The sequence below is a fragment of the Pholis gunnellus genome (assembly GCF_910591455.1).
Source record: "Pholis gunnellus genome assembly, chromosome: 10".
NCBI lineage: Eukaryota > Metazoa > Chordata > Actinopteri > Perciformes > Pholidae > Pholis > Pholis gunnellus.
Window position 1 is genome coordinate 12,673,472 of NC_136537.1, and position 27,279 is coordinate 12,700,750.

At 40.9% G+C, this 27,279-nt stretch overlaps 4 protein-coding genes across 4 annotated transcripts; 3 read left to right on the forward strand and 1 right to left on the reverse strand.

Annotated features, from left to right (window-relative positions):
* Nucleotides 1-17: 17 nt before the first annotated feature.
* On the reverse strand, nucleotides 18-5,628 carry LOC306701933 (uncharacterized protein). The gene is made up of 11 exons (XM_079167384.1): nucleotides 5,566-5,628; nucleotides 5,389-5,434; nucleotides 3,572-3,720; nucleotides 3,283-3,415; nucleotides 2,882-3,154; nucleotides 2,495-2,788; nucleotides 2,236-2,396; nucleotides 2,035-2,154; nucleotides 1,021-1,065; nucleotides 683-852; nucleotides 18-367 (listed from the first exon to the last, which is right to left on the reverse strand). The coding sequence occupies exons 2-11, from the start codon at nucleotides 5,429-5,431 to the stop codon at nucleotides 361-363; spliced, it is 1,395 nt and encodes a 464-aa protein (XP_079023510.1). The 5' UTR covers nucleotides 5,432-5,434; nucleotides 5,566-5,628; the 3' UTR covers nucleotides 18-360.
* A 1,080-nt stretch (nucleotides 5,629-6,708) lies between these two features.
* LOC306702586 (uncharacterized protein) lies at nucleotides 6,709-12,357 on the forward strand (the record flags this gene model as incomplete). Its single annotated transcript, XM_079168226.1, has 9 exons — nucleotides 6,709-6,760; nucleotides 8,116-8,246; nucleotides 8,324-8,459; nucleotides 8,933-9,217; nucleotides 9,403-9,741; nucleotides 9,842-10,023; nucleotides 10,990-11,091; nucleotides 11,224-11,322; nucleotides 11,404-12,357. The coding sequence occupies 9 exons, from the start codon at nucleotides 6,709-6,711 to the stop codon at nucleotides 11,629-11,631; spliced, it is 1,554 nt and encodes a 517-aa protein (XP_079024352.1). The 3' UTR covers nucleotides 11,632-12,357.
* A 462-nt stretch (nucleotides 12,358-12,819) lies between these two features.
* Nucleotides 12,820-17,839, forward strand: prpf19 (pre-mRNA processing factor 19). Its single transcript, XM_079167119.1, has 16 exons — nucleotides 12,820-12,970; nucleotides 13,169-13,318; nucleotides 14,077-14,153; nucleotides 14,374-14,515; nucleotides 14,691-14,764; nucleotides 14,875-14,940; nucleotides 15,028-15,069; nucleotides 15,221-15,295; nucleotides 15,417-15,492; nucleotides 15,588-15,697; nucleotides 15,822-15,977; nucleotides 16,071-16,140; nucleotides 16,223-16,396; nucleotides 16,592-16,674; nucleotides 16,833-16,938; nucleotides 17,048-17,839. Exons 1-16 carry the CDS (start codon nucleotides 12,952-12,954, stop codon nucleotides 17,143-17,145), a joined length of 1,518 nt encoding a protein of 505 aa, XP_079023245.1. The 5' UTR covers nucleotides 12,820-12,951; the 3' UTR covers nucleotides 17,146-17,839.
* A 932-nt stretch (nucleotides 17,840-18,771) lies between these two features.
* Nucleotides 18,772-26,703, forward strand: tcirg1b (T cell immune regulator 1, ATPase H+ transporting V0 subunit a3b). Its single transcript, XM_079167118.1, has 21 exons — nucleotides 18,772-18,907; nucleotides 19,887-20,009; nucleotides 20,372-20,450; nucleotides 20,557-20,705; nucleotides 20,833-20,928; nucleotides 21,060-21,121; nucleotides 21,259-21,385; nucleotides 21,528-21,610; nucleotides 21,711-21,804; nucleotides 21,997-22,209; nucleotides 22,308-22,458; nucleotides 22,581-22,720; nucleotides 23,003-23,160; nucleotides 23,250-23,340; nucleotides 23,427-23,545; nucleotides 23,652-23,865; nucleotides 24,406-24,516; nucleotides 24,602-24,688; nucleotides 24,790-24,910; nucleotides 25,083-25,254; nucleotides 25,881-26,703. The coding sequence occupies exons 2-21, from the start codon at nucleotides 19,893-19,895 to the stop codon at nucleotides 25,972-25,974; spliced, it is 2,478 nt and encodes an 825-aa protein (XP_079023244.1). The 5' UTR covers nucleotides 18,772-18,907; nucleotides 19,887-19,892; the 3' UTR covers nucleotides 25,975-26,703.
* The last annotated feature ends 576 nt before the right edge of the window (nucleotides 26,704-27,279 follow it).

Here is a 27,279-nt window from a genome sequence, read left to right on the forward strand (position 1 = left end):
CACCAAAAAACACAGTGTAAAGGTTTCTGGTATAGGACTTATTTCTTTACAAAGCACAACACAAATAAAAATATCACAAACAATTTGTCAAAATGTTATGATAAAGGCCACACAGACACGTTGATAAATATAGCTGAATTGGCACGTAAGGTTTTAAAACAACAATATAAAACACATAAGTACAGATGGTAATAATGGCTCTAATTGCTGAGTGGTGTTCTGATCTCCATGAGTGCAGTCAGTTTGATGTCCTCACTCTGTAAAATCTCATTCACAGACTCACTTTAGGTCATCATTGTAACATTTCTCTTACCTTTGATATGCTTTGCAGCAGGTGGAAGTGCAACTTATGAATTCCTTTTATAACCTGAGTTTCAAACACACATTAATATTACATTTCACACAGATATCCTGATTATAGCTGTTCACTCTACAATAATTGCAGTATGGAGCTACAGTGAGTTAGTGTTATTCTTAAATTGATTTATGTCTTTGTATAACTACATGGTCCTTATCCTGTGTACCTATCACCACGACTTTGCAGGTTTACAAGAACTTCATTTTTCATGTGCGTTTTATCACACAGTCCTATCAAAGACTGAAATGGCTGAGTTCCCGCTAGTCCCAAAGTACAATGCTTGATACAACAATGCATCACTTGAGTTTTTGGTGTGCTCCTTACAGAAAGTTGAGTTTATCTGAGGTATACACATCACAGAAAGTTGAGCCTGAACTGAGGGGGGGAGCAGAATGCACTCCTTTCAGCTCAAACCTTGGCCCAGGGTCCGAGGAGAGACAATCAGAGCCGAGTAAAGGAGCTGGATCGACTCCCTGCCCTCCTAGAGGAGCAACCTGGAGAGGGAAGGGAAAAAAAGAATAAGGAAAATGTGTGTGTTAATGAAACAGTGTCAATAAGTGGGAAGAGTCAAAAATCAATCTAAGAATGAGGAGTCTCTTATATATTAAGATAATAACCTACATTTCATGCATTTAGAGTGGATTTTGTATGTTTGTGTGTACCTCAGGGTGAGGAGGGTTCACATCTATATTTACTGGGTTGTACCTCTATAAGGTAAAACAAATGCAAGTCAGAAAAATGAGAACATATTGCAGGAATCTCATCATTCCTGCAATATGTAAAAAGGAAGAATAATGTTAGCATGGATTCAATGTGTTATGTTGTGGGTTACATCTTGAGTTGTGTATTTTTAGTCTATATGTGTATATATTTTGGCAAATTGGCACCATCTTAAGTATGCAGAATTAGTTATTGGCTGTTTCTGTTTGCAATGTCCCCATGGATGTACAAACAACTATCAATGGATTACTTTGCATTTGAAGAAAACATTTTAAAAAGTTATTTTGTGTGCTCAGATTTAGTGTAGCAACTGGTTTGTGTGCCATTATGTTTTTTACGTATTGTAATATTTAATAAAAAACTTTCACAACTACAAAAAGTGATCATTTTAAAGCAAGTTCTGAAGTTGTTAGAAGTGTCTTTTTACTATGATTTCCTATTGGATTCATAGACCTCTTTCACAATGATCATAATGATTTGAAATTGATGATATCCTCAGAAAGTACAAGTCCCACTGAACCCATAAATGTGTGTATTAAAAGATAGGTTCACAATAAAAAATAATAGTCTGGTGCCCATAAGAACTGTGAAAACACGTTTTACTTGCTGTAATCATTCATCCTGGTCAGACTGGCCATCAAAAGGTCCCATCTTAATGTGAAACCAATTTAAGCGATAGGGGACAAAATCTTCCAAGCTTACAATCTTTTTTGTACTAAATATCCTTCTTGCATCACTGTCCCTCACAGCTCAGCAAGAATTCACTGTACAGGGAAATATGAGAAGGGAATTTTGGACTTAAAAGGCATCAACTTTGAAAGATACAAACTTGATTTGATTAACTCAGACTTCATTTTGTCCCCCGTCATTTACATTAGAAGCACAACAAGAATGGATTTCTTAACGGGCAGTGTTCCAAACGCCTCGTAGTCTGAAAACCTTTGTCTAACACTTACCGATGGCTCAAGCGAGATAGTTGTACGTTCACTAGAAACTCGGGCATTCCCTGAGTAATGAGAAGAGTGATCTAGAGCAGGTGCAGCAGAGTAACTTGGGCCCGCAGGTGGATTCGTATTCTGCAATTGGAAGGCAAGATATTGAAGTACAAATGGCAATACATATTACAAACAGTTGGTCTAATTTGAGGAAGTACTTACATGGTAATACACAGCAGGTGCGGCTGCAGTCTGAGGAGCAGAATCGGCCCTCTTGGAAGAGCTCTTTTTACAACAGCACTTCCTCACACAGCAACAGCAGACAATCACAGCAACGATAATCCCGACAGCAATACCAACATAAACAATTGTCGCGAATTGTTCTGTAAGAGCAGAAGAACGGGGAGGGGGTTATGTTCATGTGAATCATCAGTAACTGTTCATACGTTTTTCTTTTACAAAATAATGTGCTGTTGCTCACCCGGGTTTACCAACACGTGCACAGTCTGGACCAGGTAGCCTTGTTGGTCTCGAAACTCAAAGGTGCCATTGTCTGTGCTTTCCACAGGGTCAATCTCTATGCCATTATGCACGGCCACCATCCGCCCGGTAAAAGTTCCTAAGTTATAATTTCTGAGCAGTTTGCCTTCATGCATCAATGTTTGGTTTTCCTTTTCCCCCTCAGGTGTAAAAGCCACAGTCCACGGGGGAATGTTCGGACGATTTAGGATGAGGAGCCGCTCGTTCACCTTTGTAGTATAGTCTCTTTTGAACTCTGTGGGTGATAAAGCGTGTATCGTGTAAGAACATTTTAATAGATACGCAGCAATCTAAGAGCTCACATGCAGATTCAATTTCCCAACATCACCTCTGACTTCCAGCAGTATCCTAGACAGCAAAGTGTTGTCTTTTGCTCTGATGTTGTAGTGGCCCATGTCTGCCTGATTGAGATTCCTTATCTCCCAGACATTACGTTTAAACCGCTCTCTGCCTCCGTTATTGGTCTGAGGGTCGGTGCGATTCCACAAGATCTTTGACTGGTCCACACTGTGAAGGGGAATGAACTCCAGGAATTCAGCCTCTCTAGGAACCGTAGTCGAGTATCTTTCCCCGTAAAAATACAATACCTTGTCGGCACAATCTGAAAAGGCATACACAGAAACAAACAGGGTAGACTTATCGCAAACACCTAATATAAATAACTGTTTCCACAAAGGTTTTCTGATGGAATAGAGCCTTTAAATATACAACATAGTGTAACATTCTCACCCTTGATTGTCAAATCGATGACATTGTTTCGTCGATCATTGTTAGATGAGATGGAAAAAGTTCCTTCATCCCTTTCTGTCAAATCTGTGAATTTAAGTGAGCCAAACCGAACTTTTAGGCGTGGGTGCTTTGCCTGAATCGGTGGACAACACAAATACATGTACTCAGGACAGAGAGTAGATTCTGTTCATTCAAAACCTGGTTTGCTCTGACTTTCGTCATGTTACAGATCTTGGATGTCATAACTATACTGGTGATGGTGTTAATTAAAGCGGCAAAAGTTGCTCACCTCCCCCTTATCCATCAGTAGCGTCCTGGATCCCCCTTTACTCGGAGTGAAGTACAACTGTCCATTGAAAACAGGTGGTGTATAGGAAAATGGTAAAGTCAAACTTGAGCCATAGCACTTTTCTTCAGGCGTAACATCAGAGGATGAACCTTCAATCAGAAGAAGAAATAGATGGAGGGAATATTAAGATAAGTCAAATACAAAAAATCTGAGAACATGTGGATAACATACTTTAAACAACTTCACTACATTTGAAACCACAGAAAGGTTTGTGAATTATTTTGTATATGCTTAAATGTAATGATAGCGACAGATGTGTACCAACATTCTTGCATGTTCCATTTGTTCCAGTGCTAACTAAATAAGTAAATACATTTAAAAGTCAAATGTATTGAGATGTATAGGGTCTATATAAATTAATACAATTTAAATAAAAACTTAAAGCTAATAAAACGCAAAGGAGGCTCAGAATCTAGATGTGTGTGTTTTATTAAGTTTTACTGAATTCATGCAATTTAATTTAATTAATTCCTTTAACCTTTGTTGCTCTTTAAATAACAAGATGCAGCGCAATCAGGGAAAATCTATGTTTGTTATGTAGGTTGGCTCGGGACTAAACACTATGTTCATTTCCTTATTAATAGCTAAAGAAATCCACAAATACAAATAAAAGACATTAGCACCAAGTACAATTTGAGTTTGACTATGTTACTGTTGTTTTCTGTGATTTGATCTCATTGCAAACATGAATTCAACAGCCCAGATATACGCCTTTTATTCCACATATATTCCCAGAACATACTGGGAACATATTTCACACTGAAGTTGCTTTCAACTGACATAGTTCACAAAACTTAGCACTTTTATACAAATTGCAGGGGTGATCGGGGATGGTTGTAACTTTTTGTCTCAGCACCTATAACTCCCTATACAGTACATTTTTGTATTATAGCTCTCACATTTTGACACAAAGCACCCCTATTTGTCTAACTACAAATAATGTTTCCATCTTCTCCAACTATAACACAGAATTAATATAATTATGTCACATACAGGAAGTTCCAGTACTCCCAACCTGCCCCACTACTGGGCTAAGTTGTAACAACAAGAGTGAATAATTTAAAATTGAGACCACATTGCAAATTTGTCAAGTGGGTTGCAAAGAATGTCTGTATTCCACAATGATGAACTGTTGCTGAAACATTTACAACTTTAGAGGAAATTTCTTCTCTGTACGTCAATAGAAATGTATAGCCTACCTACAGTATATGTGTCTCTACTGGTGAGTGGTAGTACTTTTTAACAAGTATCACGAGGAGGACACCTGTCAGCCATTGTTTAGCTGGTTGTAGCGTCATGGTGGTTTGAAATAAGCTTGAATTAAATACTTCACATGTTACCTAAGCGACTACTTTCTAATTTAATACAAGTTACATAATTAATTTAACAGTTTGAGCTTACTTAATTCCACAGTATCATTACCAATTAAAATACACACTTGGTTCAATAAATTACTTTCATACATGAAAATCGCTGTTTTGACTGTGAAATACAAGTTGTGTAATTTCATAATATGCAAGGACAAGAAGGAAGATGTCAAACATGAAACTAATCATGTCTCTCGCTCATCCCTTATTGGTGAAAGTGGTGCTGTTACAACCGCCCCTAGTCTCCCCTACCCAGCCCTCACATATAAGATACCGAGACTTCGCTAATGAAAAATTAAAACAATGCATGTCAAGAGATGCATGTCAAATAGATTAAAACTGCATCGGGAGTATATCATTTTTCTGTGAGGTTGTATGAATTATACTCACCACCAAACAAGACCCAGGCAACAGTCACGTACAACAACAACATGTCCTGCAGAGAGAGGAGTCGTTAACAGCACATGTTACCGTTTACTACGGTAACTTCTCTAAACTAAGAGCGCACACAACTGAACAACGAGCACAACATTTGAACAACTTACAGGCAATATGGTGTCTACTCACGGCAAAGTACTCTGAGATACGGTCGAGTTTGTGTGTTAGAAGAAAAACAGTACTGGGCGAGGCTTCCTTCACTCTCTGTTTCTTTTTTCGTCATAACTGCGCTATGGGCAAACTGCGCACATACCCACTATCAGGTGGTGGAGCATTCTACACATGTTTTGAAATGATTCAATGCATTTTGACTAATCTGTATGTTGTAGTTGGTTGAGATTGAGATAACTATATTTGGTAATTTGATCTATAAAAACACATAATATTTTATGATGTGTTTTTACTTGGAAATGCTCTATAATTGTTTTAATAATAAATGTGAAAAGTACAACACTTCCCTCTAAATTAAAGTGGAGTAGGCGTTGAATGGAAATACTAAGTACAATAACCTCCGATTTTTACTTAATTTCTCTGCTGAAAAAAAAAAGTAAGTAATAATAAGTAGTAGTATAGTAATAGTATAATAAACGTGAGCATTGCAAATTCTTGAGAGCGTGTTAGGTGTAATATTATCACACAGCCCGTCAGGAGGATCCCACGTTGTAACTGGGCACTTTCTTGCGCTAACAGCGTACTTATACCCAGGATCTGGCAAACGTAACGAAAGCATGTGACGCATCTTGCGTAGGAGCTGCAGAGAATACAGCATACCATCGCCATAAATAAAAAGAAGTGGACCAATGCCCATGCGCGCTCTGCAGAGGACGTTGTTTATCCTCTGATCCCCATTCACATAAACATTCTCAAATAACCAGCGGTGGATTTATTCTTCACACATCCTCCAGGTGAGTTCAGACTAGATGCGTCACGGACGATGTGGTCATGTGTTCATTTATCAATAACTGGCGGCCTAATGGTCCGCTGCAACGCTGCAAATGTTGTCCATCGGCTGGGAAACACGTTGGACACCTGAGTGGACATTCAGACAGCAGACAGGGCGTCATGGATCACTGTTACAATATCGATTTGAGCTATATTTGGATGCACTAAAGCTATCGCTCTGCAGAAACAACCACAGATGACTTTGAGCTCCCCCTTGAGTTGTTGACCGATGATGGCATGTCCCCGCAGCTCGTTTTCAGAGGAGATGGATGAGTGAAGATCTCTGTCCACTGTGCTTGTTGATGAAACAATCTGTCTTTACAGGTGAAGATGTCCCCCTGTGTCCTGCTCACTGTCCTGTTTGCCCTTCCTCTTGCTCTGGGTAAGTTCATGAATATCTTGTTGGTGCACTTTAATTACGACGCCCTCTAGTTTCCGTACGTATAAATAATTGCTTAAATAATTGTTAACTGATCATTTACTAATGCTTTATATGTCATCTTAAGCCAAGAATACAATTTGTCGTAAGAATCCCTTTGACTGGTGTAAATCCTTTTTTATGTGATAAACCATCAACTGCATTGTTTTCCCTGTTTTGATAAGACGTACAGTTTTAGAATACAACTGTTAATGAAGTCATCAATAGAGAGTCACAGATGTATCACTTACTAAGAAGCTGCCAGCTGTCATGTGCAATTATAAATACAAATGCATACATACAAGTCATCAATAAAGGGTTCTTAACATAATCTGTCAAAGCCACAGTTGTAAATGTTTATTTGAGGTTAATAAATGGATCTTGTTCGGGAAGTCAGAGGTCAAACAGTCCATTTGATGGTCTTTATTTTCCACAAAGAAAGTCTGGGGAAAAGAAGTGGCTTTCCAGATTTGTCAGCCTATTGATTGTTGATACACCATCGATTAACACCTGGTGGCTTCTTTTGTTTAGGTCGTTTTGGGGAAATGCATTGCTGTTTTGTTAGGCAGAAGCAAATCAAGTGTCACACTGGAGAAGGATAATCACCACAGCCTGGAAAACCAAAAAAATATTCTTATTAATGATTATTAACTGATCTATAAAGAAGTAATTAGAAGTAATAATAATGATGCTACCTTATTTGTATAGCACTTTCCTTAACAAAGTTAGCTTTACATGTAAGAGGAAAAAGCTAATAATACAGGCAAACAACAAGATCATCAAACACAGGGGATTGAAAAGTTAAAACTGGGAAGAATATAAAATAGCAATGATGGAAAGGTAAAACTAGAAAAAAAACATGCGTAAAAGCTTTCTTTTAAACTAATAAATTAAGCCGGTCTAATCAGAGTACAGTGTCTTTAATAAAACGAGGACAGCCTGATCATGTCTGTCAGATGCCAGAAGGTCATTGGTGACCTTAACAAGAACTGACTTAGTCCTATTACGAGCTCTAAAACGTGGCTGAAAACAATTCCATGATTTATTAAACGTCAATTAAGTCATTCATTACTTCACAACTTATAAACCCATTATAAATCTAACTTTAAACTCCAATAGAAAGGGGTTTCCATAACTTCCTCAGTAATACTCCAGTGTATGTGAGGTCGAATCATTGTGCTGGAGAAGATGAATAATAATCAGATTAATTCTGCTCCCCCCACAGGATGGGTTGTACCAAGTGAGTCAAATGCATCACACAACCTTCACCTACAAAGCATATTCTCTGAAGAGGTTGCTGACTTTCTTTTCTACTGCAGGTGAAAGAGAAGAAGCCCAGATGTTGTGTGCTGGGAGGGAATTCCGTCTGCCTGTGTACTCGACATCCAGAACGGTGACTTTTACACCAAACAATGAGGGACCGCGGCGCATCCTGCTGGACAAAACCATTGTGAGTGGAAGTGTGTTGCTGCTTCTGTGATGTGTGCCTGTACCAGTTTCCAAATCCTATTTATTGTACAACTGCAGGTAAAGGACTCGCGGTTTGAGTGGACCAGAGATAAGATGCTAGTTCTGAGAGAAGTGACTCACAGTGATGAGGGACTTTATGCCATCAAGCTGTTCTCTGGATTCACCTACGAGGCTGTTCGTTTGACTGTTTCAGGTACAATGGTCTCCTCCTTTTCTGAAATCCAGCCCTGTGTTCTTTTCACGATACATCACCAATAAAACCATGACAAGAAGTTTAGAGGGGCAATGTCTCTTTGGTGGAACTGCTGACAAACTCAAAGACATCTGAAATGTAATAAATGGCATCAAATAGATACTGCTTTTTAGTAAGGGGTCACAAGTTAAAAATAGTTGTAACCTGCTTTAATCTTTAACAATCATTCTGTATTTTAAGCACATTTTGTGTTTTTTACGCAAAATCTAAATCTGAAAAGTAATCAGTAACTACAAGTGTCAATGTAGTTTAATGAAAAGAAAGTTAACTTCTGAAATGTAGAAAGTGAAAGTATAGTAGCATACAAACACTCAAGTATAGTACATCACAATTGTACTTAAGATCAGTTACTTTCAATCCTGCTGATCATTCTCTGCCTCTCTCTCATCCCTCACTCCTGCGTCCTGCTTCAGAATGCATCAAGTCCTACCGCAAAAACTACGGGGATAAATTTGAGTACCACCTCCATGAAAATGCCTCCCTACTGGAGTTTTCTCCCTGGGGTGCCCCACCTGAGGCCATGCCAGTTGTTCTGTGGAACCGGACGGACCCTGTGACCAGCGATGCGGGCCGGGGCCGGCTGCTGCGGGGAGGGAGGTTCTGGGTGGCCGAGAGAGTGACGCAAGCGGACCAAGGCAACTACACTGTGAGGGACAGCGGGGGGAAGGTCCTGTCCCGCAACACTCTCACTGTCCGCGGTGAGCAAAGATGGAAGATGACATGATGACTTTTAGCAAGCTGACTAATGAATTTCTTTAACTTTGGAGTCCTGTCATCTATAACATCTGTATTTTATCTTTCCCTTTCCACCTAACACCCTCTCATACCGTCGCATTTCCTTCATTCTGCACCCCTGTCTTTGTGTTCATGATCCCGGGTGCAGGGCACTCCTTCAATGTCACCCGCTTTACCAAGGAGTCTCTAAACCTGCCCCTCTTTCTTCCTGTCCCTCATGCCCACCTCATTTTTACCCCCACCCGATACCCTGACGAATCCTCCCTGGGCCCTTTTGATCCCAAGCCCCCCCGTGGCTCAGTGCAGCTGATCCGCGAGGGCCATATAACGGACCACGACATGCGCTACAGGGGCCTCATCTCGCTGGGCAGGAACGGCACCATCAATGAGGTCGTCATAGCGAGGCTGAGTTCAAGGCATGAGGGGGTGTATGAAATCAGAGATGTGGTCGGCAACCTGGTGTCCTCCACCTGGTTACAGGTGATCGGTGAGTGACAGCATGTCTTTCAATGTGTTTCTTATTTTTATTCTGAATTTCTTGTTTCCTCACGATATCCGTCCCATCTCTGTGTCTCTGCTCTCTCCAGAAAAGGGAGTCAGATGGCGAGCACTTCTCAAGTCCATTACTGTCCCTTCTGGCATGTTGGTGTCAGTGGTTGGTTTCATCCTGTTCATGAGGCGATACCCAAACTGCAGCCTGTCGCACATCATCCCTTGCCTCAGAACAAACCGCACGCCACCAGCCAACCCTCCGAGGGTTAACATCCAGGTGAGGAAATCAGGAGAACCTGGTTAGTGCTGTTTGAAACAGCTGTGCAGGCAGGAGAATTAATATGAGGGCAATACTTTTAGCTTCCTGTCATGTTCTCAAAATACATCTGCTCTCTCTCATTTTATCATATAATAGGTTTTGTAATTATATGAAAGATTGCCATCTAGCTTTTAAAAAAGTCCAATGAATATTTAATTTAGATCTCAGTATTTAGTTCTTCAATACAGTTCCACATTTTTACAATGTCAATTGGTCTTCTTGTGATTTGCAGCAGTTTTCATATTTTTTTGATTATAGATACATTTAAAAAATATCAAATAAATATACCAGTTAAGATGGAATTCAAACGATAAAAGGGTTTGTATGCATGTAGGTTGAGGGAGAATACGTAGTGTTAGTTATTAGATAATGTGAACCATGTGGGGAGTTTATATGGAACAGATTAAATAACCATATGGCATTAACACAGCCATCACAGGACTCCACTGCTTTATGCATCTAGGCTTTTGGAGCTTTACTGCATATGTGAATTAATCCATCTCTTTAAGCGTCCATACTTTTTGAATCCATATCGTAGACTGTAAAGTCTATGATCCATATGTTGTATGAGGAAGGCTTGAAGGCCCATCCATTGAAAATCCTTCATAAATGTGCATAATGTGGATCAACTCGTCTCGTCCATTAGAGACCCACATACTTCAACAATCTATGACGAGGAGCATTGAAGCTGTTCTTATGTCTCCTGGTGGCCCATCTCCTTACTAAGTCACTTTATCTTCCTGTTTTCTTAATTTGTTACCCATCTGTAGAACATGTGATGTGATATGATTGAAAGGTTTAGGTATCACACAAAGCGAAGCATGTAAGTTAGTTTCATGATATCAAGTCAGTTGTGAGCTATTCCTTGCACGGTGTCATCAAATTAGGTGGCTTTTACATGTCTGTGTGTGTTTGTCTCTGCAGGATTACAGCCAGCCCAGCCCTCAACCCTCAGGCTTCTACAGTCACTCTCAACCACCTGGAACACCAAGAAAATGTACCCCGAGAGCCAGTCCCACTCATACTGTAAGGCTCGTAGACTGAATTAAATCAGTTGACAGGTTTTGTGCCTTTGCTTAAAAGTGTTCAATAGCATTGTGTGTGTGTGTGTGTACATGTACCATAAGTGCTTGTGTGTCCTGCCGCTTGTATTTCTAGGGTTACGCTCCTGTTGTGGTAGGAACTCCGATAGCTGAGAATCAGGAAGCACACAGATTGGCAGCAACGAGCTCCCCTCGTCATAATTCAACCACTGAGGTAATACCACACTCCAGCTGTGAGTTTTTGTATATCACAGACTAAAATGTTTTTCAAACGTGTGTTTTCACCCCTTCCTAGCGGGACACATCCCCCAACAATGAGGAAGAGAGGAGGATTTCCTTTTCGGTGCCTGGGGCTTCAGACTGCCTCCACTCCTCTGAGGACTGCGTTACATTCCAGATCAAAAAAGATGGAGATAAAGACAGGAGGAGCACGACACAAGGTTACTTTTCCACCCTGCCACTAGACAGGGACAGCTCTGAATCCTGCAGTGTTTACACTTCTGAGAAACTGAACTTCTTATAAAACAGAGAATTGGAGCTGAACGAAGAAGTAACATAAGGAATGGAGGAGCTACAGTATTAGATTAGGAAAATAAATACCCCACCTGTGCCTTTTGCATCTTAGCCTCATTTTAATGGTTCAGTGTGATAATTGCATGCCATTTTTTCATATGATTTTTTTATGAAGCATGAGTTGAGCATTAGCCTTCCTGTCTCATTTTACATATTTCTTGACACTTATGATGGTGCTCCTGAAATCTCCTGCTGTTACCTACCTCCAGACCCTCAGGACCAGTATGATCTGCACTGTATTTGCTGAGTGTTGGTACGAGTGTGTTTGTGATGTGATGTCTAGGGCTATGTAGAAATAAGAGTTGTGATACAAAAAGTTTGCAAAAGGGAATTCTAAAGTACTGTACAGTAATAGAAAGTTTGTTAATGTATAATTCTCCATCCACCATGTTAACCATTTCCAAATGCAACAACAATTAATTATCATGTTCAATGTCTGCTTGGCAGTTCAGTGATTTTTGCAGTGATATAGTGTATTTACCCCTGAGGTAATTGTAGTAATAGCTTTGTGAATTGTAACATGTTCCACCAAATATTGCAATAGCCTATTAATATATACATTTTGTGTACAGGATAATATGTTGTCACCAAATATTTCTATGGAAAAAAAGAGATTGGACTGCTGCTTGTGATATTTTTGGACGTTCAAAATGTCATCTCTTAAACAATAAATATATCTTTAACACACATTTTTAGATGATTTTTGCTCTAATCTACAGTATGTTTGACTGTAGAATATATCTTTTTTAATTGTTGTTCATTAACCTGTGTTTGGTTTTCATGAATTGTCAGAAGATTGAATTGAAAATGTCAGGAAGTCAACACCATCAGTTCACAAAGCCCAAGGTGGCATGTTAAAATTGCAAACCCTACGATATTCCGCTTAGTTTAATAGAAACTGAAGAAAGCACATCATACTCACAATTTAAAGATGTAAACATAGAATATTTTGCATTTTGTTGTCAGATTTGTCGTCCATTAATCTTCTGTCTACCCACTCCTCATTTCAGCACCCGTGTTTGGTGCATCGATGAGAGCAGTAGCGTTCCTCCGGCGGTAGAGGGCGATGGAGCCGCTGTGAGGCTTTGCAGAGACTGCTGGAAGAAAGCGTAGAAGAAGAAGTCCGTTTGTAGCGGCAATGAAAAGACAGCGTGCCATTTCCAATTTGAGCAAAACATAAGGAAAGATTACTTTAGCGGTAATAACTATCGAGGCACAGTACTAGCATAATTCCATTGTTAGAAGAGACCACACGGACTCTGTTGGAAAGATGTCTTTGGTTTGTGCAAGTAAGTAAAGTTGGATTCATTGATGTGACGGAGGAAGTATAGGTTAGCTAGGCACCAAGCTAATGCTACATGCTAATGTAGCTAACGCTAACCGCCATGCAGTGCCGTCTTCTACTTATGATAGTCGATGTGTCCGGTGTGTGGTTGTTTTATTGTCGGTATCGTGTGATCTCTAATATGTATCTGCATTGTATCTAGTCTCCAACGAGGTGCCGGAGCACCCGTGCGTCTCCCCGGTGTCCAGCCAGGTGTTTGAGCGGAGGCTGATCGAGAAGTACATCGCAGAGAATGGGACCGACCCGATGAACGGACAGCCCCTGTCGGAGGAGCAGCTCGTAGATATCAAAGGTAACTGCGAGCAGCGTGAGATCTACGCCACGTTGCTAGTTTATTAGTGAATGTTACACCTAGCTAAAGCTAATGCAGATTATTAATCGCTCAGTGTAACAGAGCGCTATTCAACTGCATTGCTAAATGGCACCCAGAATGAATGAATGAACACTACGCTAAAGCAGCGTCAACCAAACCAAAGGTTACAGCCTTCATTCAACTGCATTAATCACAGCAACGTGTGCCTGATAAAGTGGCAACTGAGAGTTTTAAAAAGTTATATGTAAGTGATATTATTGGTAATATTTGTAGCCATTATTGTGAAATTGATGAACAATGCAGCAACTAATGATTATCGGTTAATCTAGATATTCTTTTCTCAATAAAACCTTTTATAGAATGTAAGAAAATAATGAAAAGTGTCGAGTCACAATGTTTTAAGGCCTAACATGGATTCGTAATATAATTCTTGTTTCGTCCAACAAACGTAGGAAATATTTGATACTTTTGCAGTACAAAAGTTTAGTCTATTATCAACGTTTGTCAATTGACCCATTGCTTGATTGGCCTATTGTTTTAGTTGTAGTGATGTTTTAACACATATTTGTGCACATATTAGATGTTTTACTTCTTCAGTATTAATCCCCAATTGTAGAGTACCGTATGACTTATCCTATTCTACAGCAAGTGTTACTGAAACCTAAAAAAATGACAGTAAATATACAGTAAAAATGAGACCACTTGTTCTAAATATGAGCAACTTTTCTCTGTTTTAGTGTCTCATCCTATTAGACCAAAGGCTCCATCAGCAACCAGCATTCCTGCCATTCTCAAGTCCCTTCAAGATGAGTGGGTAAGTGTCGTTAGCCTCGAGGAGAAATCCACAACTAAATACTGTAAACTCTACCCAGAACGTCTGTTTTGAATCAACAGGTGACTTTTTCATTCCATGCCATTTTTAACCCACATTCTTAATGGTAGTAAACCTGAAGTGAACCAGAATGTACCAATCATTTCAATGACCGCAGGAATATTGATTTCAGACATCCTCCTGTTTCCCTTTCTGTTTTTAGGATGCGGTTATGCTTCACAGCTTCACGCTGCGGCAACAGCTGCAGACTACTCGCCAAGAACTGTCCCACGCGCTTTACCAACATGATGCCGCCTGCAGAGTCATCGCTCGACTCACCAAAGAGGTCACTGCTGCGAGAGAAGGTGGGTCGACGCTCTGCGTGTCCTCTATTGTAGGACAGGGCTCCACTCTTAAAGCACAAAGAACTGCTTTCAAATAATCACCAAGTCTGTCCACAGTCTGACCCGCAAGAACATGAGCTCGTAGATTATATTGTGAAAGCATTTTTCTCTAGCGGGGTCTGTTTTCTATTTACAGCTCTTGCCACACTCAAACCCCAGGCTGGATTGGTTGCCCCTCAGGCAGTCCCCGCCTCCCAGCCAGCTGCAGTGGTGAGTGGTTGATATTAATTCCAGTCGATAAAGACACTGAACATAAATGTTTATCAAAATCTTTTGTCATACTTGCTCCTGACAATCTGTTGCTGCCCTCTGTGTCTCAGGGTGCTGGCGGAGAGCCCATGGAGATTAGTGAACAGGTGGGGATGACCCCGGAGATCATCCAAAAGGTAAGTTGTTCTTGTTTTTAATCTACTTAAATCTTTTTTTGTCTATAAGGTCTAAGATGTTTCAATATGCCTGTTTTCTGTTTGCAGCTTCAAGACAAAGCTACTATCCTCACCACAGAAAGAAAGAAGGTATTGTGTTGCTCTTTTATTTAGCTTCTCTGTGCCCATTTCTCCTTTTTAATATCTCAATGTTGTGTAAAGTTAATCTAGCACAAGTTTATAACCGTTGTGGTACTATGTAATATGCACTCATTTCCGCTGCTTTGATGTGTTTCTCCAGAGAGGAAAAACTGTCCCAGAGGAGCTCGTTAGATCTGAGGATCTCAGCAAATACCGCCAAGTGGCCTCTCACGCTGTAAGTTTGGATTTCTATCTGTTTTTTTTAACATGAATTCAATTTGTTCTCTTTAATCAAAGGGCTGTTTTATTTACTTGATGAACATGGTGTCAACAACATATCTCTTTGATGCCTTCAGGGTCTTCATAGTGCCAGTGTCCCTGGTATTCTGGCTCTGGATCTGTGTCCCTCAGACACCAACAAAGTTCTCACCGGTACGTCGATGTCATCATCGATCATTTTGTGATTTGTTAACACACTAAGTCACTTCAGGACTTTAATTTGACATCAATCCTCTCGTGTTCTACAGGTGGAGCTGATAAGAACGTTGTGGTGTTTGACAAGAGCGAAGAACAGATTGTGGCAACACTCAAGGGTCACACCAAGAAGGTTACCTCTGTCATCTACCATCCATCCCAGGTAACGCTTCAAACATCGACCCAGTCACAGCTTTCTCCAACAAACGCATTCTGTTGAGTTCTTATTATTCTTACTCATTGGTGGGTTTTTTTCCCAATCCCTCACATCCTTGCTCCCCCTCTAGTCGGTGGTTTTCTCTGCATCTCCAGACAGCACCATCCGTGTGTGGTCCGTCGCCGGAGGAAACTGTGTCCAGGTGGTGCGTGCCCACGAGGGTGGTGTCACCGGACTCTCCCTACATGCTACTGGAGACTACCTGCTCAGCTCCTCTGAGGATCAGGTGTGTGTGCCGACAGACCTCAAGTGACTGAAATACAAGTGACATCTTCACTGATTTAACCACACTGATATCTTTGTCCTCACTGTTCTGCAGTACTGGGCCTTTTCTGATATCGAGACCGGTCGAGTCCTCACCAAAGTTACTGATGAAAGTGCCGGCTGTGGTGAGTGCCTCAGTGTAAACGTGGCAGTGTGAATAGGAGGCCTCCTGTTCCAGGTGGTAACGTTTCTGTCTGCCCTCTACAGCTCTCACCTGTGCCCAGTTCCACCCCGATGGTCTCATCTTTGGCACTGGGACGGCTGATTCCCAAATCAAGATCTGGGATCTGAAAGAGCGCACCAACGTGGCCAACTTCCCCGGCCACTCTGGCCCCGTCACCTCCATTGCTTTCTCTGAGAACGGATACTATCTGGCTACAGGTTAGAACGACTGAGCATTTTTACACTTTGATGTTCTACATAAAGTTGCAGGAACATTTGGGAACGCCAAAAAGTTCCTCCCCTCACATTAACTTGATCTACAATATGTAAAAGTACTCCTGGCATCTTGTTTTTGGGATGTGGAACTATATATTCAACAGTTTGCTAACGTAATGGTCTGGTGCTGTGCTCCAGGGGCCCAGGATAGCTCCCTGAAACTGTGGGATCTGAGGAAACTGAAGAACTTCAAGACCATCACTCTGGACAACAACTATGAGGTAAGAAAGTGCAAACAAAATTAAATTGGAAATACGAGCTTAGAAAGCACATTAACTTGATCGCATCCATCTGCATTTTTAACACCGAGTTTGATCTTGTATTTTTCTCTAGACTCCATTTGTCTGTCTCTGAATCTCATTTCTTTTGTCTGTTTCAGGTGAAATCCCTCGTGTTTGACCAGAGCGGAACCTACCTGGCTGTTGGAGGGTCTGACATCCGTGTCTACATCTGCAAACAGTGGTCCGAGGTCCTCAACTTCACAAGTGAGTCGGGGAAAAAGAATCATTTTGAATGTTCATCCAGCATGTCATATGGCGTTGGCTCTGAGGAAGTAGCCGTTTCTTAACCTTGCTTTTGCCTTTCTAATTGTAGACCATACAGGATTGGTGACTGGAGTGGCCTTCGGAGAGAACGCTCAGTTCCTGACCTCTGCAGGAATGGACAGAAGTCTCAAATTTTACAGTTTGTAGAAAATGATAAATTCAAGATGAAGAGAGGACAACTTATTGGTCCCTTGGTCTCAACAGTCACTATTCTGGACACAGACCTGTAATTCTTAGAAAAAGAAGAGAGAGAAAAAAAATCACTGCTAACTTTGCTTCCTTAGTGTGTTAGTCCTCGTGTCCAGGAATGAGACCACATGAAATTGTCTGCTCTATGAAACCACAGCAGCATGGTTAGGATGACATGTTTGTTGGCATTGTATGTCTGACATGTAAATGATGTGAAATGAGATGCAAAGCCAGTAAAATGTTCTTGTCTGATTTGCCACCAATTATGACTTTACTGTAGTGTTTTCTTTTGTGTGTATGTGAGAGGAGGGGGGGGTCTAAAGTTGCTTGTAATACAACTCCCAGGGTGTCGTAGTACACTGTTGGGGACAATAATTGGTGTGACAACAACCTGGTTCCCTTATTAATGTAGACATTCTTCATTAAAGTATCTTTAGGGTAAAATGAAAAAATACAACAAAGCGGGAAATGAGCAGGTGTGAGATTCATGTTCCTCTGAACTATTTAGTCTTGTTTAACCTCCCTTCAGTTTCATTTCCCGTTTCATTTGTTCCTTTTAAACTTTTGTCGTTTTTCAATTGTATATTTTTCATTACTTGCTATTTTACCTGTTGCAACTCTGCCCTTTTACAATAAAATAAAATATCTTTTGTATTGCCTTTCATCTGTGTCACATCAAGACGAAGGGCACTGTTGGATCCTCTACATGAATACACGTTGCCTTCATTTACATCCATTTGAACAGGTCACACAAATGAACGATGCTCATTATGTGCATATTAGTCCATAGCTGCCTTATATTAACTTGCTGTCCATTGTTTTATGATAAAGTCAAACCACTGGTGTGTTTGCTTATAGTTTCACCAGGATGTTTTAGCGTCACTGCGAAATGATGCGCAGTTTGACACAAACGAGCTGTAAAGTGTCTGTGCTCACTTTAATTGTTTATTCGACATATGCTAGGATTGTGAGGCATCACACTGGTTTAGAAGCCACTAACACAAGGTTAATGTGGGACCTTTAACCTTCTCTTACATTTGACTTTTCAGTGAAGTAGAAAAACCTCATGTGTCCAGTTGGTTAAAGCTTTCAAATTAGATACATTTGTTTTCATATGTTGACTATTTTACAAGGGAGAATGAGTAAATGTGGCTGTAAGAATCAATCACGAAGTGATTTAACCTTTTTATGTGAAAAAACAAACCCAGGACAAGCATGTTTAGGAGGTAATATGTAGTGCATTCTTCCACCAATTGTTGGTATTTTAATTTATAACTTAAAGGACGTTCTCGGTCTTGCAAGCGTCCGTTATATCATAATTAACTCATGTAATACTTATTAGACACGTTAGTTTAATCAGTCATGTCATTAAGACCAAACCAAACTACCCCATGGTGCATGATATCTTTTATCTAAGCGTGACAGAATAATATAATTGAACATGTAGCTGACGTTAGACGGTAAACTTGACTAACGTTCACGTCTCGATCCGGAGCCCTCGTGGCCAAAATGAGAGACGAGCGCCGAACTGTCACGTGAGCCCGGCAGTAACGTGACTTCCACAAACGGGAAGTGCGAGAAGAACGGACCGATAACTTCTGGTAAACACGTCTGGTTTCGCTCTGTGTACACAGTCGCCCGGTCTGTCTGTCCGTCAGTGGCTGGACAGCCTGAAACACAGCGGATCTGAGAGACCAGCGGGGATCTAACAGGCAGACAGGTGAGAGGACGTCCTGCGTCTTTTTGAGCTCATTTACAGCTGTTTGTATTCCTCTTGTCTGTCCACAGAGAACGCATCGCCGCTATTATCATATGACAGGAATCAAAACCTTGTGCTACATTTCGATTTCGTCACGGGATTCCCCTCGTCAATCACGAGTTTTCATTTAACGTTTGTTTAAAGTTACATCTTTTCTTCGATTGCCATTCTTTTTATAATATATAATAAGACGTATTGTCCCATTTATTGTTATTATTGAGAACAATGTAGACTTATTACTCGTTTAAGGAAACAATGTTTTTTCTTTGTATAACGACTTGAATGTATGAATACAGTCTGACACAGCTGCCCTGCAAAACTAGTATTAATGGAGGTCATTTTGGAGGCTGTAGTCTTTGGTGCTGCTTTGGTATTTTATCCACCACTTATCTAACACAATACAACTCAACAGCACCGCAAACAGCAGCCTCCAAAAAGACCACACAGTTGATTCAACACCTCTCTGAAACAGGGCCATCAAAATCTGAACATCTAACCTTCATAAAGGTTGCAGATCTTTTGTATCGGAATACATTCATTTTAGCTTGGTTTATTTTATTAACTGGCGACCGAATGTATATTTTTATGTAGCAATGTTTTTTTTTTTTGTATATTGAAGAGGGATTTAGCTTGCAACTAAAAAAAAAAAAAAATAAAAAATAAAAAAAAATTAGAAACACGTCTGTGCAAGAATGGAAATGCCATCTGATCATCAGTCATCACTTGATGCTTCCCGTTTCTTCAGGTTCCTCTCATTAACTTCATGGTCACATAGAGGCTTTTATTGTCCTACTGAAAATAAATGCCCCGTGTCAATTGCTGCCTCTCTCCTCTATACGTTCTCAATGATATCCCTCGTTCCACTATAAACTGCTGTACTTTGACTATGTTTGACAGTTGTTCTTAGAAAATATTAATTTTGACTTTTTTTCCCGTGCAGGCAGTTATGGGCTCCATGTTTCGCAGCGAGGAGGTGTGCCTGGTGCAGCTCTTCCTTCAGTCAGGCTCGGCCTACAATTGTGTCAGTGAGCTGGGAGAACTGGGCCTGGTTGAATTCAGAGATGTGAGTTATTTAACCTCTTGGTTCATGATCTTGTGGTTGAATGAGCAAAGTCAAATACAAATGGAGGCCCATTGGCCTCCTAAACTAGTCAGCTACTGTTTGCGCCGGAATACTTTTCCACGTGTACCTACTTTAACCCTATTATGCTTATAATGCCCGACGTGCGAGCCACAGATTGTTTTCATGTGTTTTGGCTCCTATTAAAAGCATCTGATGATCATTACTCTCGTGGGCTAAATGTGATTATCTTATGAAGTCACTTTGGAATCCGAGTTTAGATGAGACGGTGAACTGATGGTTGTTTTGAGTCACTGTGAGACATGAATAACCCTTTTCCTCTCCCCTCTGCTCTGATGCTTTAGTTGAATCCTAACGTAAACTCCTTTCAGAGGAAGTTTGTCAGCGAGGTCAGGCGATGTGAGGAACTTGAGAAAACCTTTAGTAAGTATTGACTCATTGTTCCCCACCTGTATCTTTGTGCATTTTTTTTTAATTTGTTACTTTTGTTGAGGTGTTCCTTCATGACCTTCTTTATCTGCCCTTTCAGCCGTCTTGGAGCAGGAGATCATTCGCTCCCTGTCTCCTCCCTTGCAGTGTCCCCTCCCTCCTCCATGCCCGACACCTTTGGCCCCTCAGCCTCGGGAACTCATCACCATAGAGGAGGAGTGCGAGAGGCTGGCCAGAGAGCTCAAAGAGGTGAGCGCTTAAAACAAGGCGGAGATGATAAATCAAAGAAAAGCCTCTGTTGTCGCATTAGCACAATTTCAAAAGAGGTTAAACTTATCGGCCTGACATATTTGTTGTTGTTGTCGTGTCTTACTAGGTGTCCAGGAACAGAGACAGCCTCCGGGCTCAGCTGACCCAGCTCTGTCAGTACCAAGGAGTCCTGACCAGGACACACACTCTCACAGCCTCACTGGTGGGGAAAAAAAATAGACATTTCTGCTGCAATTCTTGCATCATGTATTACCATTTCTTTTAGATATAGTTATTGCGCTGGTGTGAGCAAACTAAAACTACAAATAAACTTTCTTTGGCTTCATCTCACAGGCACCACCACCTGTACTGGAAAGCCAAGGGCTGTTTGATAACCGCCAAGATATCCACCTCAGGTAGATCTCATTTTCTAAAATGTCCATTACGTGCTTAATGTTTTTTTAAAATCTACATTCAATGTTTTGAATGTGTCTGCATCTCTCTCTCTCTCTCTCTCTCTCCCGCTCTATCTCTCTCGCTCTCTCTCTCTCAGTTTTGTGGCAGGAGTGGTCCATCCTTGGAAGGTCCCTTCGTTTGAGCGGTTATTGTGGCGGGCATGTCGAGGTTATATCATTGTGGATTTCAGAGAAATGGAGGATCGACTCGAGCATCCTGACACGGTGGGAACTAGGAGACAGAGGGAGGGGATCATGGTTGAGAGATGGATATGAAAGTTATTAGTAGTCTCTGATCATTTGTCACATCTAATGAGTTTTCTTATGGGCGTTTCATCACAGCCGTTTGCTGTCTCTTTGTTTGCAGGGGGAAATGGTACAATGGACAGTGTTTCTCATCTCCTTTTGGGGAGAACAGATTGGACAGAAAGTCAAGAAGATATGTGACTGGTGGGTAAATCTGTGCATTAGCTTGATTTTTTTCTTTTTCTCGTGTAAATCTCCACACTACTATACCTGTTGAATGTCTTTTGATTTCCCCTCCTCACAGCTTCCGCACACAGACGTTTGCATACCCTGAGAGCACTGCTGAGAGAGAGGAGATTCTCCAGGGACTTCAAAGCAGAATTGAAGATATCAAATCAGTAAGTGCAATGCATAGCACAGATCACAGTTTGTTGAACACTGATACAGTCACCAGCATTTGCTCTCTCTTTTGAAATGTCTTCATCTGTACCGCTTGAAAATATTAGAAAGCACAAAACATGGCTTTCCTTCAAAGAAGTGTTTTTTCTTTCTCAGTTATTCTCAAACGCTCTCACTTCCCTGTACTTCAGGTGCTGTGTCAGACCGAGTCCTTCCTGCAGCAGCTGCTGCTGCGTGCGGTGGCTGTGCTGCCCCAGTGGAAGGTGCGTGTGCAGAAGTGTAAGGCGGTCCAGATGGTGCTGAATCTCTGCAGCCCCTCCGTCACAGACAAATGCCTGATCGCTGAGGCCTGGTGTCCCGTTGCCAAGCTGCCTGAACTGCAGAGCGCTCTGAGAGAGGGAGGGGTAAGTTGAAGATGAGGAGACTTGACATAGATGAGTAAACCAGCTAATTTCTCACTCTCTTCACCTTTTTCCAACTCTCTTCTCTTCTCCGTCCCCAGAGGAAGAGTGGAAGTGGTGTTGACTCTTTCTACAACCGCCTGCCCTCCTCCACCCCTCCACCTACCCTGTTTCCCATCAACTCTTTCACCGCTGGTTTCCAGAACATTGTTGAAGCCTACGGAGTGGCCAGCTACCGCGAAGTCAATCCAGGTATGTCTGCACACCTCTAAAAAGGTTTCTTCATTCATGCTTTGAAAGAAGGATATGATGTTTAAAGTTAAAGCCAAAGAGTGTATTGTAAGTCAAGTCTTTTCCCTCTTATGCCTCTGCAGCGGTGTACACCATCATTACATTCCCCTTCCTGTTTGCTGTGATGTTTGGGGATGTGGGTCATGGTTTACTGATGACTCTGGTGGCCCTCTGGATGGTCCTTGAGGAGAAAGACCCCAAATTGAGGAAAAACAGCAATGAGGTAATTCAGAGGATATTCACTCACAGTGCAACACACACACACATACACACACACACACACACACACACACACACACACACACACACACACACACACACACACACACACACACACACACACACACACACACACACACAATCTTAAGCTCAACACAAGGATAAGACTTGTGTGACTGAGTTCAAATTCCATAGATCAGATCCCACGATTTAAAAATAACAGAATGACGATGTTTTAAAAGAGCTGAAACAGGTTTTCGACCTTGCATATTAATTACCGTTTCAGATCTGGAGGATGATGTTTGGAGGAAGGTACCTGATTTTGCTGATGGGACTGTTCTCTATCTACACGGGGGCCATTTACAACGAGTGCTTCAGCAGAGGCCTCAGTACCTTCAACTCAGCGTGGCACGTCGGCCCGATGTTCGAGAAGAACATATGGAAGTGAGGACATTTCATACCTTTTTGTTTTCTCCACACACACACACACGTTGCTTCTTGTCCATCTTACTTGATTGCATCATTTCTTTCAGTGCATCAGTCCTGGCGAAGAACCAATACTTGTCCATGGATCCTGTTGTGCCTGGTGTTTTCACCACCCCATATCCGTTTGGCATTGATCCGGTATGGCCGTCACATTTTCTTTTATGCTGTCATCTTGTTTGTCACTGCATCCGTCCTCATTCTCTCTGGTTTTGTGTCGTTGTCAGGTCTGGGGGCTGTCCAACAACAAACTGACTTTCCTTAACTCGTACAAGATGAAGATGTCAGTCATCATCGGTGTCATTCACATGACTTTTGGAGTCTGCTTGTCATTCTTCAACTATTGGTATGTAGTGGTTTACTTTTTTGGCACACCTCCATTCTTGATTCTTTCTGACTTTCCTTCACACATACTTGTTTCCCTGCTTTCCCTCTTCCTTGTTTTTCCACAGGCACTTTGGCAAGATAGGCAGTGTGTTCTTTGTGCTGATCCCTGAACTGTTCTTCATGGTGTGTCTGTTTGGCTACCTGGTGTTCATGGTGGTCTTCAAGTGGATCGTCTACACTCCTGCCGAGTCCAAAATCGCTCCCAGTATACTTATCCACTTCATAGACATGTTCCTCTTCACAGACAACCCTGAGAACCCAACGCTCTATGAAGGACAGGTGTGTGGTTTGTTAATTTCCCTAAAAGGAACGTAGCAATGTTTTAGCTCATGTTTTACAATTTATCCACCAGCCTTTCTTTAAAAAGTCATAGTTTTTATATTAAAAAGTGCTGGAAACCACTGGTTTTACTTTATTTTGTTAGTACAGTATGAAAATCACCTTGAAGATGCCTGAAACCTGCTAGTTCACAGCCAACATTTAATCTGCTTTATCTTATGTCAAGGTTATTTATTCGTTCCTTTGTTTTTAGAGGTGAAATGTATCTTTTTGAAAACTATCTATAATTGGTATAATAATGCAACGCAACAGCTAGTCAGCAGCTGTTTTTATGCATAAAGTTACCATCTTTCACTTTTTTCCCAGTGTGTGCCTTTGCCCACCAAAAACCATGGCAGGCTTTGGTTTGAATGCTTTCGAAGTAAATGTGCAATAATTTGCAGAAACACCAGTGTTGTCCTTCAAAATAGCTTGAATATAAATAGTGAGCATGTGTTCCTTAAAAGCGTAACATACGATCCTGTAACTCTTCATGTGCAGATTGTGGTGCAGAAGATCCTGGTGGTGCTGGCCCTGTGTTCTGTCCCGGTCCTCCTGTTTGGGAAGCCCGCGTACGAATTCATCACATTCAAGAGAAGACGACGTCAAGTAGTGAGTCTGTGTTCGACGGATCTTTAACTCTCATTTTAGAGTCAAATGTATTTCCTGACGGATTTCTGGTTCTCTGCAACATCAGGAGGAAGACGGACGTCCGCTGTTGGCCGATGAAGGCTCCATCAACACTCGTCAGGGGGAGGTGGAGGAACGAGCTGCGGAAGAAGAGGTGAGAGAGAAGCCTGATTAACTTAATTCACTAAATGGATTAAATCGAGTCAGAGATGTGCTATTGTGATTCTGAAAGTGTTTAATGTGTGCTCTCTGCAGGAGTTTGATGTTGCAGACAGGTTCATGCATCAGGCCATCCACACCATAGAGTACTGCTTGGGCTGCATCTCCAACACTGCCTCTTACCTCCGACTCTGGGCTCTCAGTTTGGCACATGCACGTTAGTGGCACTCGTACTGACGCACACAAACACAATGTACATACTCACATGATGCACACGCACAGACAGACTTCCTCTCTGAAAACAAACACACTCATACTATTCTTTTTTCAGCCAGTTATTCATACACACATGATGATTGTCTGACAGGGATTTATTTGTGTCTCCACAGAGCTGTCAGAGGTGTTGTGGGTGATGGTGATGCGTATTGCCCTGAAGTGGGACGGCTATGTGGGATCTGTAGTCCTCTTTGTGGTTTTTGCCTTCTTCGCTACGTTGACTGTCTGCATCCTGCTAGTTATGGAGGGACTCTCGGCTTTCCTGCACGCGCTCCGTCTGCACTGGTAAGGATAAGAGGGACGGAAAGACAAAAGGGAATTATTAAAAAAAATACTAATAAGTAGACTGAATACAAGTCAATTATGTGATAGCTTTTTGCTTTTGTCGATGTTTAAGTGGGTTAGTTAATCAGTTATGTTATGAAAAGACCTTTTTAAAACACAAACAAAAAAAACACATAGACAAATACATAACTTTTATATTCAACATTACATTGCAAACAAAGACCTTTGTCTCCTGTCCCAAGCTGCCACAAAGATCACAACTCAGTGGTCCAAGCAGTACAACTCATTAGAAATAAAGGACATTTTACAAACCTTAGACTTAAGTGTGCTTAAGCTCAGCGAGGCTCCAAAATGAAAAGGGTTCATTAGGTAGGATGAATGTCTGTCTGCACATTACATTTGGATATTTCTTGTGTGTAAATGGAAATTTGTACTGATTGTGGTGCTAAAGAAAAATGTGAAGGTCACCAAACCATCCATCAAAAATGTTCAGCTTCATGTACCGTGTAGAATAAACTGGACGGGATTGTTGATGAAGAGACGTAGAGAGATGGGGTGGGTGGATAAAAATGGATTATGTATTGTAGATTGTACTGTTGCATGTTGACTTTGCGTCTCTCTTACAGGGTGGAGTTTCAGACCAAGTTCTACAGTGGAACAGGCTACAAGTTGAGCCCTTTCTCTTTCTCATCGCTGATCAATGCATCAGCTGATATCTGATCGGCCAAACCAAACTGATCCAAACGAATCACATCAGAATGACTTTGTTTCCCCGTCTTAACAATGGTATTCTATTGCCTGTAGTCTGTGAAATGGTTTAATTGACTTGCACAATGATCACGACCGTAAAGACTGTTATTTTTGCATTGATGAACGAGTCCCTATATAATGAATTTCAATTGCATTATATGAAAGGAAAAAATATACTTTTGTATCCCCTTGCAAATTAGTATTTTCACTATTCGTGTTATGTTGTACTTTCTAATCAGTCAGTAGCTCAAAAAATATGAATAATGTACACTGTATGAACATGTATTATAGACATCATTTATAAAAAGGGAAAGGACTCCAATTAATGAATTTGTTCTGCAGTTTAAGGGAAGGTGTGGTTGTTGAATTGGTGTATAAGCCAGCCCTGTAGGATTCTTCAATTGATAGCAGGGAATTACATGAATAATTTTCATGAGCCAAAGAACCTTTTTCCTCATTGTCATGTCTTCCGAGAACAACACACAACAGGTATTTATTGGTAGTAAAATGTTTTTTCACGTGCCTTACAGGGACCGAGGGCTTGTTTATCCTTTCAGTCTTTTGGACAGATAGTAACCTCCATTATCATGCCACTATTTTGAACAAAACTCTGCTTGGTCATTCTCCTTTTTTTCTGCCAGTTTGCACTGTAAAAATGATCAAATTTGAACTGTAATTAAATATGATTTTCTTGTTTAATGTTATTGTGGAAGTCCTTCCCTGAACAGGCTACCTTACCTGTTGTGTGGTCGCACCGTTTTTTGTGTCACTTATGTCTCCAATGATGGAAGACGTATTAAAATCCTTATAAGTATAATGAGTAATACCACAATGTAAAAATAGGCCATTACAATTAAAGTAGTACTTGTACTATCCACAAAATGTACTCTACACATCAAAAGTACCTATTGGACAGATTGGTATATGTATAACATTGGAATATATTGTTGATTCATTCATTAAGATGTAACAGACATTTTAAGGGAGTTGACTTTTTATCTGACAGTTTAACTACCCTATATACAGTTAGAAGGTTCATCTTTTATAATGCATCCTATTCTTAAGGTGATCACATGTTTTGTTTGTAAAATCTGTGAACTTCTTAGTTACTGTAGCTGTCAGAAAAATGTAATCGTATAATCGTGGGCTAAAAAGTACGACTGAAATGTAGTGAGGTAAAAAGTATAAAATGGAAATAGCAAGCTACACACACCTCAGGCCTCAAGTAAAGTACTTGTTTAATATACTTTCCACCAGTAGAAGTTACTGTAGAGT

Bases quoted from the DNA above. Each gene is read 5' to 3' on its own strand.
- tcirg1b (XM_079167118.1), top strand. From the start codon at position 19,893: ATGGGCTCCATGTTTCGCAGCGAGGAGGTGTGCCTGGTGCAGCTCTTC. The intron at 23,341-23,426 runs GTATGGCCGTCA...TGTCGTTGTCAG, and splicing joins ATCCGTTTGGCATTGATCCG to GTCTGGGGGCTGTCCAACAA. The intron at 24,911-25,082 runs GTTAGTGGCACT...GTGTCTCCACAG, and splicing joins TCTCAGTTTGGCACATGCAC to AGCTGTCAGAGGTGTTGTGG.
- prpf19 (XM_079167119.1), top strand. The intron at 13,319-14,076 runs GTAACTGCGAGC...TCTCTGTTTTAG, and splicing joins GCAGCTCGTAGATATCAAAG to TGTCTCATCCTATTAGACCA. The intron at 14,765-14,874 runs GTGAGTGGTTGA...TCTGTGTCTCAG, and splicing joins CCTCCCAGCCAGCTGCAGTG to GGTGCTGGCGGAGAGCCCAT.
- LOC306701933 (XM_079167384.1), bottom strand. From the start codon at position 5,431: ATGTTGTTGTTGTACGTGACTGTTGCCTGGGTCTTGTTTGGTG. The intron at 2,155-2,235 runs GTAAGTACTTCC...TTCCAATTGCAG, and splicing joins CACCTGCTGTGTATTACCAT to AATACGAATCCACCTGCGGG. The intron at 853-1,020 runs GTACACACAAAC...TTCCCTCTCCAG, and splicing joins TGAACCCTCCTCACCCTGAG to GTTGCTCCTCTAGGAGGGCA.